Raw genomic sequence first — 12,103 nt, 5'->3', positions numbered from 1 at the left:
AATTTATTACCCTTATGGCTGTTTTGTGATCCAGGGTCATATATATATATATATATTACATTTACATTTAATATATAAGATAAGGTGAGACTTCTAATGTGGCTTTGCATCAAGACATAGTGAGTATTTCTACATGATCACATGAGTCTAAACAGGTGTGCCGATTATAGAGATCCTGGGGGCTCCTGTCAAGGATGCACACCATGTTTGTGCACACAAATCCTTTACTTACCGCAGGCTGTCAGCCAGAATTGTACAGAGCTCCATTACAAACGACCGTAAAGCTTATATAGTTGCTGCAACCTGTGTGGCATTGCCATGCAGTGAATTATGCTCTTTAAATATATATGAGCGACTGGAAAGGAAACAATGTGCTCCGACCTCGCCTCTACCTCTCTCTGCCTCAGTGGAAGTGTAAAAGCACGTTGAGTTTACATGTTTACACTCTAGATGCACACCAGTGTGATCTGCTGTTGAAATGATGCCTCATGATTTCAAAACATTCCTGTTCAGATAGATTTAACACCCATTTTTATAATGCCAAAAAACTAAATTTTTATATCTTCTACTTTAAATGTGATTTTATTTATTATAAATAATTTTAGAGCTCTTCTATGACTCTTCTGCGTAGCTTGCCTGCCAAGCGTTCAGGATGTAGCATGTGGGAGTAGATGGTGGTGGAGTCTTGTCTGATACCACATACTTTATCTCTCGGCTTCCTGTGCTATGGTTAAATACTACTACAGTCTCCAAGGCTGCATTTTTCTTGGCTCTTTATTACATCATAGTGCTCCTTCACACTATTACTGTACATCACATTGAGTCAGCTAAAAGACCATGTATACTAAGAAACATTTGGGTTCCAGAAATAAAAATTCCATTAATGTTCTTCATAGGGGAATTTGTTTTGAAACCTTTAAAGAGCTATATGTAACAAAGTTATTAATAAATGGTATATGCTTTTGTTGATGCCACCATATGCATTATTAAAAATGCTGATCTCCACCCATCGGGATTCAAAACAATCAAACTGTGTCAAAACACTTCCACCCACTACCATAAAGAGCTGCAACTGATGTAATCGAGTCAGCTTCCTATGCTCTCAAAGTGCTTCAATATATACCTGTTTGCATATTTTGCAATAAATCATAACTATATTGTTTCTATATTTAAATATGGTCACACTTTATTTTAAGGCCCAATTCTCACGATTAACTAACTATTAACTATGACTTTTGCCTCAATAAACTTAATTTGCTGCTTACTAATAGTCTGTAAGGTAGTTGTTAATTAAAAGTGTGGGGTAGAATTAAGTTTTGTGTGTGTGTGTGTGTGTGTGTGTGTACCACATGGCAGCAGATTGAGGCTATCTACACCTAATGTTCTGAATCCATTTGTCCTGTTGTCGGAAGAAGCGCAACTACATCAAGTATGTCAGAAATAAAACAGGGCTTTATTTTTCTATCTGTGACTCAACAAGCCACCCATTGTAAACAGAATCACTGGTCATTATGGGTTCTATTTGTTTTTGTGTCGCGTCACACAACTTGCGTCTGGTGTGGACACAATGTAAGGTTTTTTGATTACCAAATACATGTAAAGTGAGCTAACTATAATTATATAACCATCAGATTTCTTATCAGACTACTTTTGTGTTCCTCTTCTAAACAACATATTCCTTCAACAATCTGAAGATTTGAAAGGTGCTTTTTATCAGCTCAGACATAGATTGTTGCGTAACTTTGATTACATACTGTATGCAAGCACAGTTATTTAGTCTCCGGTTTATCATTTCATGAAGCGGTTTAATACATTGTAGAAACAATGCCTCGTTGATATGGTGCACAGCGTCATCTCCCTCTTAAATGTAACAGACCACTCTTGATGTTGATGCAGTTTCCTTAAATAGGCACATTGAAAATAAATGTCATGTTGACATGTTGCAAAACCTCAGACTATGTTACACTTAGAGTATAAATCTTTTCTGGTTATATCTTTCTCTCTTACTGTTTGTATTATTATGGATGACATTAGGTTATATACTGTATATATGTATGCATTAATCACAGGTTACAGTGTAAACAACATGATTAAAGAGTCAAACAAGTGATTGTTACTGGTTTGTGTGATTTGTTTTGTGATGGACAAGTCTAAGGTGTTGATTGTGCTGATGTTTAGAGGGTGATATGCGTTTTTGCTGCAGGGAAGCATAATAATCACCATGCTAATGCGCTTTGTTTTTTTCTTATTTGTAGCCATAACCAGAGGACGACTACATTCATACATCCAGTGACAGGCCAGATCTCCGCTGAGAATACTGATTTCAGACTTCAGGACCAGTAAGTATTGTCTTTCGACATTTCAAGGTCATTTCTTGTTTGGTTATATTTATGTTGTCTCAAACTAAAGTAGCAGCCTAGTCCTTGATTTTGTTTTCTAATAACAAAGATGAAATAATTAGACTTAATATGCTAAAAAGATCAGGCTACATACCTCATGCTCCATGTCAATAAGGGCTTTTATTAAGCATTAATGAATTACATATGGGAACGAAATAATTCCAGCAGCATTTTCTCTCAAAACTGTGTATAAGGATTAAATATAACCCTATAATGGTTATAAATAATAAATCGGTTCCACTTTATATTATGTGGCCTTAATAACTACAATACCTACAAAACTTACATTTAAATGAATCAATTTGTAGAAGGCACTTATTTTGTACATACATGTTTATATTCAGACTATTTTAGTCTGGTTGGGGTCGGCAACGCTGCAGAGTAGCACAGTACCTGCGTGACTCGCAATAGATGTAAACAGAGAGAAGTAGTTCCGGCTACAATGTTCTTCCGCCAGACGCGAGCGGCAAAAGTTACCAACTGCAGCTTTAATTTAAATTATTTATTCCTTCTTGTGCGGCCCGGTACCAAATGACACACGGACCGGTCCTGGTCCGCGGCCCGGGGGTTGGGGACCACTGCTCTACTGTACAGATGGAGGCTTATTAATTTTGGTCTGAAGGGCCATTTGCCAAAAATATGTTTTATGTTAAAAAGAAAAAAGCAAGCTCAGCACAGATGAGAAAAAGTAATGCAAAAGTCACATAACATTACTTTCCATAAAAAGTAACTAAGTAATGCAATAAGTTACTTTTTTAGAGAGTAATGTAATATTGTAATGCACTACCTTTAAAATTCTTGTCACGGCCGATTAAACAGTGGACTCAAATGCAGAGGATGAGAGAACAACGTTAATTAATCTTAGGCAGAGACTACAAAAAAGTAAAGGTGTCAATATACAAACATAAAGGATGTGCAAGTGAGTTCCAGACGAGCTCAGCGGACAAGTCTGCCTGAATAGATCCGCAGACACCATGTACAAGCAGGAGGAGGAATGAGTCACCCCCCAGGTGACTGCCGCTACTACCTGTTTGGGCGCCAGAATAGTCACCGGGAGGGTGGATCTAGCCTCAGCCTCAAAAATCTGTGAAAGAGCATCTGGCTTACCGTTCTTGGACCCTGTGCAGTAGGAGATGTTAAATCTGAAACAACCAAAAAACAGTGCCCAACGAGCCTGTCAAGAATTTAGTCTTTTAGCAGTGCGGATGTACTCTAGGTTCTTATGGTCTGTCCAAATGATAACCCTCCACACCAAACAGAGCTGAAACTATATAGGGAAGGAACAGGTGTACACAATTCCGTTGACGAGCCTTCCAACCACACCCACTCACCGGTCTAAGTGGAAGTAACGAGGGACTCATCACATCTGTGCACCTTGGTGAAAGATCAGCACTAATTGCCCAGGTCATGAGCAGCAGGATAGCACAGACAGCAGGGGGAAGCCGATGGTGCACTACTTGGTGGTTACTTTCCCCAACACTGGTAGTTAACTAGGAATAATTACTATTTTGATATTCTGTGCTACCATTTAAAGCTGCAGTAGGTAACTTTTGTAAAAATATATTTTTTACATATTTGTTAAACCTGTCATTATGTCCTGACAGTAGAATATGAGACAGATAATCTGTGAAAAAAAAATCAAGCTCCTCTGGCTCCTCCCAGTGGTCCGATTGCCATTTGCAGAAATCCATCCGCTCCCGGTAAGAAACAACCAATCAGAGCTGTGGTCCGTAACTTTATTTGTGTTCAAAATGTAGAAAAATGTATATAATAAGCGAGTTTACCATGTACATTTTCCAAACCGTGTTTTTAGCTTGTCCTGAATCACTAGGGTGCACCTATAATAAGTGTTTATATTCTGACTATTTTAGATTGCTTTGGGGGTACCGCGGCGGAGTAACCCAGTACCTTTGTGATTCTTCATAGACATAAACAGAGAAGTAGTTCCGGCTACGATTTTCTTCCGCAAGACGCAAGCAGTTCTGTTTATTAACCACTAGAGCGTCAAAAGTTACCTACCGCAGCTTTAAATATTTGAGGTCAGGGTCAAGGATGCATTAAACTGATCAAACATGACAGTAAGGATTTTTACATAGTCACAAAAAATTACATTTCAAATGTTCTTTTTAACTTTGTATTGATTAAATAATTCTCAAAACTTATCACATTTTTCATTAATCAGCATAACTGTTATCAACATTGCTAAATATTTCTTAGACATCAAATCAGCATAGAATGTGAAAAATGTAATGGCTCCTGAAAATTCAATAGTAGTTACATTTTACAATATTATTGTTTTACCTATATTTCAAATCAAATAAATGCAGGCTTGGTGAGCTTAAACAAAAAACTTTTCAAGCATTTAAAGGGGGGGTGAAATGCTCGTTTTCACTCAATATCCTGTTAATCTTGAGTACCTATAGAGTAGTACTGCATCCTTCATAACTCCAAAAAGTCTTTAGTTTTATTATATTTATAAGAGAGAGAAAGATAGTCTGTACCGTTTTTTTCCCGGAAAAACAAGAGCGGCTGGAGGCGTGACGTGTGGGCGGAGCTAAAGAATCACGAGCATGAGTAGGCTTTTGCGCTGAGAGCATCGGGAAAAAAACATCATCCAGAACAAACCATGGCTAACAGTCAGATTCAGCCGTATATTTATGATCCAGAATCAGATCCAGAGGCTGAAATTTAACAAGAGCAGCAGCAGCAACGACTACAGCAGGACATCTCTATGTAGTATGTATTGAAACTGTATATTTTTGCTTGGTGTTTTTGGAAAATGACTAAGTTCCACTTTATGTCGTCTTTTTTTTTTTTTTTTTTAAGGTGTACATGTGGAAAGTGCAGTTTGATGACAACATCGCATGTTGTTTACTTGATGTGCTTATGTGCCAATAGCGAAGTTAACACAGAGATATTTGAAGCCGTTTTACTCACCGCATGCGGTTCCAACACACGATCGTGACCCTTTTTCGTTGGGACTGTCAGGGTTACTGAGGGAGAGGACCCAGATGCAGAGTGAACAAGGAACATTTATTGACAACAAGACAAAGCACGACAGGAGGGAGTGGCTTCAACAGTCCAGACAGTAGGATTGGGTAGATGGGTAGACAGTGGAGCAGGCAGATGGGGGGGGATGACCGCCGAGGGGGGCTCTGGGTGATAACCGAGTGCAGGACTGTTAAGGAGGCTGTGCAAGGGACTAGACCACAACACCAGGAACCAAGGGCACTTGACTATAGAGGTAAAGCCACACACGTCAGACCTCCAGGCGGGGAGACCCAGTAGCCAGGGAGAAGGCAGCAGGCAAGAAAGGAACAGACAGAACTCACAAAACACTAGACAAGACTTAAGACAACATGAGAACAACAACGATAATAATAATAATAATAATAATAATAATAATAATAAAAATAATAAAAATACAAGGGCAAAAATCAGACCGGGGAGCTATGACCTAGAAACAAGATGACTAGGGAAATAACCAAAGCTAACTAACCAAAGTAAACTAAAAAGGTAGAGAAACAAATACAAAATAAAGTTCTAGAAATAACTGGAAAGACTAACCAAGAGAATAATTCAAAGGGGAAAATAAATACTTCAAAGAACAAGTCAAACCCAAGTCAAATTAAAAGTGAGATCCAAACAAAAAGAAACACTTAAATTAGACTAGAATAAACAGTGACGAGATAAACTTAAACTAACAAATACCAGACTTAAACTGACAAGGGGAAAAACTCTATTAGTATAGAACAGCTAGCACGCTAAGCAGACACTAACTCATACACAAAACGAACCGGCAACACATGAGGGAAATGATCACAATAAAAGCATACAGAGACATGAGAAACAGGTGACAACACTCTGACTAATGGGGACGAAACAAGAGGGCGTGACCAGGGAAAACAAGGAGGTGGGACAAGAGGAGCACGTGGTAGACACAAGAGACACAACCATGTGCTCAGGCACAAAATAAACAAAGACACATTGAACAAAGACAGTACAGACAAGACTGTCAGGGCAGGATCCCGACAGGGACTGCATTATCCTTAAGAAATAAACGATACGCAAATCCGTCGTCAAACTGGGCCTTGTTTGTAAAACAAGCATCTTCGAAATGCAGGGAACAAACAAAAACACTTGCACAACTCCGTTGATGCTCTGTAAAAATAAACTCCATCCACTGGTCCCTTAATGCTGTTTTTTTTTTTTTTTTTTTTTGCTGTTGTCTTGCCCTGGCAACCAAAAACACACTTCTTTTGTGACATTTTGGTCTCTCGCTCTGATCAGTGAATGTCTGTTGTGCTCTCAGTGCTCTGCTATACGGGAGCGCACGCTCTTCCGGGAGAAGTGTCCTCAGGACCCATAAAAGGAAATTCCGCTCCATCTAACGTCACACAGAGCCATACTCGAAAAAAACTTTCCGAAACTTGTGACAAACCGGAAGTAGTATTTTTGGAACAGAAATACTCCTTCAAATGTACAACTTAATTTTTGAAACTTTGTCCATGTTTAGCATGGGAATCCAACTTTTTAACAGTGTAAAAAACTCAGTATGCATGAAATAGCATTTTACCCCCCCTTTAATCAGTACCATCATACAGTTATGATACATCATCTTAATGATCCATATGTTGGTAGATGCAACGCTGGAAGGATACAGCTGACTTAAGTATCACATGTCTCTTCTGGCATTTGTCAGTAGTCTCACTCACTCAGATTCCCTCTTGGTGCTGTCAACTTGTAACATATTACAGCTGTCTGTTTTCTCAAACATGTACACAGGGCACTTTTAATTATGCTCTTTATCAAGATATTCATTCAGTTGTATTCCTTATCAAAGACAAACTTAAATTTTGGTCTGACATTAAATGCTGTTTAGAGATGCAGCAATATCTTTCAGGTTATGTTGGGGAACCTCATAATAACGTTACACAATCCAACAACTCTAGTCAGAGAAGGATCTGCCATTAGAACATTGTTTTAACAGCTGCCCACCACTCTTATCTAACCTGGATCTCTCTAAAAGCAGCTCATATTAGTGTGTATATTACAAAGACTGGGCCGCTCTTAGCGCCTGTCTGTGAGAGGGAGGCTGCCATGTCCTAATGGATGCATCTCATTAACAGCTGTGTGGGTGCTTGAGGCTTTCTGAGAACCGCAGGTAATGTGTCATTGGCTCTTAATGTATGTAAGCAGACCAGGCACATGCTGGAAAGATCTAATATGTGCTGTAGGGATCATATAATAACCAAACTACTATACAATATGCAGAGTTTGAGGACAGACTGTTCTGGAAGAAGTTCAAAACAACTCTTTCAAAACCTTTATTTAACTATAATTCTGAATCAGTTTTAAAACTTTGGTTTAACTCTTTGGTGAACAGACTTTGGAGACAGAACTTATTTTACTGTATTTTTACAACAAACATAAAGAATGCTATTACTCTTCTAAGCAATAATACAGTGTTCTGTTAGAAAACAGTCAAATCTTATATTGACAAGCTGTTCAGACTCTGGTGACCCCAGCCATATCTAACATATTCTTAAAGACATGGAGAGGGCTAATTTGGCTTGGGATAGTACACAGGCCCTGTTTTTGGGCTGTGTTATGCAAATCTCCCCATACAGTGATGTAGACATAGGGGCGTTTAAAAAAGGCATTTTAGGAGGGCCTGGACAAGTCTTAACTTTTATAAAGTATATCTCTTTGGAAATTGAGACTTTAGTTTTTGCGAATTTACCGATGCACCAAGAGCTTGTAACACTCTAAAGAGAAAGGAAGAATTGAAATCATATAATATGAACCCTTTCATTTTTATATTTTAATAGTGTGAATTTGAGTAATTTTATTATGTGCTTTTTGTCATTTATTTATTTATTTATTTTTTCAGTTAGCTTTAATATATTTTTATTTCCGTTTAGATTATTTAAGTGCTTAAACTTACTTATTTCAGTTAGCTCCCGAGGCAATTGTATTAATTATTATTTATTTCAGGCAATTGAACATTAAAAAAAAAAAATAATAATAATTATATTTATATTTATTTTACATCAGCTTTATTTCAATTACAGAAAACAATTAATAGTTTTAGTTTTAGTTAAAAATAACATAACTGCCAGAGACAGTCACAGTCAGATTACATCAGTTACATTTTAGGCAACCTGTCAGGACAAAAACTTACTGTACCTGAGGAAATTCTTTTGCAAAACGTGAAATATGTACCAAAAAGTACTTTGTTTTAGAAATATTGCTCTTTTCATGTCAATGCTGCGCTATGCTGCTATACCATGCTGATTCTTTCCACACCTTTACCAAGAGCCACTGAATAAAAGGTGCTTGATAGGTTTGCATGCCCAAAGCCCATAGACTCATCAAATGTGCATATCTAGAAGGACAGTCTGTTTTTTTCTGTTCCTTTTGTATGTTGTCTCTTTGTATATCTGGCCATCTGTTCTAAGAATCTGAGTGTGAGAGTCGTGCTGTGAGGTTTCCTCAGCCACCTCCCTGCTGACTCTACCTCTTATATAATGAGAATCTGATTAAAATTAAAAACAGATATGCTAGTATACAGGTTTATGTTAATGGTTTGAGTTATAGTTGGAAAAAATGGGCATTGCACACTAAATGACTGAGGATCATAGACTACTAAGTGGTTCTGTCCTAGATCGCAGTCTGTGTGTCTGTCTGACTTAGCTTCTAATTTTATTCAGCAAGGATGCATTAAAAAGTGTCAGAAAATTTATATTTCAAATACATGCTGATCTTTTGAACTTTCTATTTATAAAAGAGTCCTGAAAAAGGTTATCAAAGTTTCCACTAAATATTAAGCAGCACACTGTTTTTAACATTGATTATAACAAGAAATGTTTCAGCACCAAATCAGCACATGAGAATGATTTCTGAAGGATAATGTGACCCTGAAGACTGGAGTAATGACTACTGAAAATGTAGATTTACCAACACAGGAATTAGTTAAATGTTTATATATATTCAAATAGAAAACAGTAATTTTTAATTATAATACTATTTCACAATATAACAGATGTTATATTGGATTTTTATTCAATAAATGCAGCCTTTGTAAGCTGGTCTTTTAATGTTTTTTTTTTTTTTTTTACTTTTAATTTGAGTGTATTCCTTACTATTAAGATGCAGAAGTCAAAACTCAAAAATGTTGAAAGGTATTGAAGATGGACTCTGCCAAGCAATGCCATACACGTCCTTTCTTTTTGAGGTTTAAACCAATGATTTGATTAACTAATTGGACAAAAAGGAGAATATTAAAGCGGCATTGATCACAAATATGTTTTAAAAGGTGTTTGTCAGTTTGCATAAGTTATACAACCTGTTGACTTCCTGAGGGAGTTAATTTGTCATCCAGGTCAGTGAGCACTTATGGGAAATGCAGAACAAATTAATTTTGATAATGTTAGTTAATAGAAAGGTATGTAATGGATTACAATCAACCAAAAATTATTCATACAGCTGTTAGTATGCTGTATTTACACAACTATCATCACTTAGTCAGGCAACCCTTAGCCTTAATGACTGCCTGTAGTCTCCTGGGCATGCTGTCATCCAGGTTCATGCAAACCTGAACTTCCATTTTTTACCAGACTAGGTCTGAATAATTTCTGGTCCCAAATTTGTATAATTTTTTCTAGTATTCTAATGTATGAATAAGTTTTGGGTATAATAGTTTACTTTATTTTGCGACCCTCACTTATTTAAATGAACTATAGTGTCCTGCACGCATTATAGTAAAAAAAGAAATATCACAAATGATTACTGGTCTCTGGATAATTTTAGGTTTGACTTCATGTCCCTCAGTTATTTTCACACTTAATTATGCCCATTAAAATGTATTTTACAAGTTTTTGTTACTTTCTTTGTTAAATTTTTTTTTGCTCTATGGTTCATAATCTTTAATTTAATAGCATTAGAGCTGCTCCATTGTAGTGGGCTTAGTGCTGTAATCATGTGCTTTGCTGTAATCATGCAGGGAACCACTCGTTATAAATCTCCTAACTGTGATATTTTCACAAATAGAAGTCAAAGGTTTTTTTGTTTTGTTTTTTATCTGAAACGGACTGTGATTTATATTCCAAAGCCACTCATATAATACAGAAACACTCAAGCAAGCAAAACAGGCACATCGCACGCACATGTATCTGTAATGGTGCAGAATGAGAAGGACAAGTAGTAACAGGCTGTTTCAGCCTAGCAAATTTCACACAGGCTGCTAGATTCAATTCAAGTCATTTTTGCCTAAGGTTGAAAACAAACTATGTTTATAGTGGATGCCCCTATGAATGGTCATATTTTTTACAATTTATTTTTAATCCAAATGATGCGCGTGCTAAGTGAGTGAAAATCAAAGATCACACTACAGAATTGTGCACGCTCTTTCTCTCTCTCACTCCCTACCATATTAACTTAACTGAATTATGAAATTATTTTTTAAAAATAAATAAAATTACACTGTACATAGTAAACTTAAACCAAGGTTTTATTTTAATGAAAAAAAAAGCTAATTCATTGTTGTCAACAAACTTATTATAAGTACTTTATTATAATTACTTTTTCTTGCCAGTTTGTGAAGACTGTTGGAGCGTTCCAAACTCAGACCAGATGGAGGTATTTGTCCATGTGGAGCAACAGTTACTGCTCTGAGACACTGAAAACAATGAATCATAAGCTGCTCGCGTGTAAAAGGACCCAGTGCTGCGCTTCATTCTTAAATTGTGCAGCCTTAATGAAATGTGTTAAATGTAAAGCCATTTAGCAGCATAACAGAGCCATCACTTTGTTCTCCTCTGCAGGACTGGCCGACACATGCTGAAGCAGCAGCCACAGTTGACCACACGGCCCTCCAGCACCATTAGTGAGGCCTCAACTGCCGTCACTTCTTCAACTCTGGACACCACTTCAGGCTCAAAGGTCAGTAACAACCTGATCCTGTTGACCAACAAAACTAGTCAAATGGTAATACATAAAACTGGTATTTTATAGAGATAGAAGTAGAAAACACTACATTATATAGAATGAGGCGAGCAAGTTAGCTTCACAAGACTCCTGATGCACAACATTCTCTATGCTTGGTCATCATCTGTCCTGGTAATGATAGTGTTAATTCTTCTGTGCTGAGGCGTCAGTTCCCAAGTGCTGGTGACAAACACAGAGTGATCAGAGCCTTTGACTGCCATCTCTGAGCAGACACAGAAGACCAATGAAAGGGATTTTTATTCGGATTGTGAGTGATTTCGTGCATATTTGTGCAAGGATGCATTGTTTGGGATGCATATGAGCTGAATAACATGCTTTTCCCCAGATATTAAAGGAATAATCCATCCAATAAGTACAATTTCATCATCACTAAACTTGTGTAGAAGAAGTACACTAGCATATTTTTTAAAAAGTGCTTAAAAGAGTGCTTATTATAAAACTAATTGAAGTGCAAACTGAATATAATATTTTAAGACACTTAATTGCACCTTATTTACAATTAAATGAAAATGTAGTATAGTTTGTATTTCTATTAAAAACTGAACTTTTTTTGACCCTCTTAAATAGGACTTAAGTACATCTTTATGTAATTTCATAATTACTTCTGTAGCCATTGAAGTATGGCTGAAGTATAATGCCAAATGTACAGACAAGCATTAATGTACTGACAATTTTTTTTTTTATAACTAAAATGT

At 36.8% G+C, this 12,103-nt stretch overlaps 1 protein-coding gene across 10 annotated transcripts in view; it reads left to right on the top strand.

Annotated features, from left to right (window-relative positions):
* LOC113118487 (pleckstrin homology domain-containing family A member 7-like) overlaps positions 1-12,103 on the top strand; it is a 98,272-nt gene that overhangs the window by 47,236 nt on the left and 38,933 nt on the right. For all 10 annotated transcript variants that reach the window (XM_026287704.1, XM_026287703.1, XM_026287711.1 and 7 more), the window contains 2 exons: positions 2,256-2,339; positions 11,225-11,342. In XM_026287704.1, the coding sequence (XP_026143489.1) occupies positions 2,256-2,339; positions 11,225-11,342 (202 nt within the window). The remainder of the gene's footprint in view (positions 1-2,255; positions 2,340-11,224; positions 11,343-12,103) is intronic.

This window comes from Carassius auratus, chromosome 18 (genome assembly GCF_003368295.1).
Source record: "Carassius auratus strain Wakin chromosome 18, ASM336829v1, whole genome shotgun sequence".
In the NCBI taxonomy this organism is placed as follows: Eukaryota; Metazoa; Chordata; class Actinopteri; order Cypriniformes; family Cyprinidae; genus Carassius; species Carassius auratus.
Note: the sequence above shows the minus strand (reverse complement) of the source record. Positions and strands in the feature narration are given on the sequence as shown.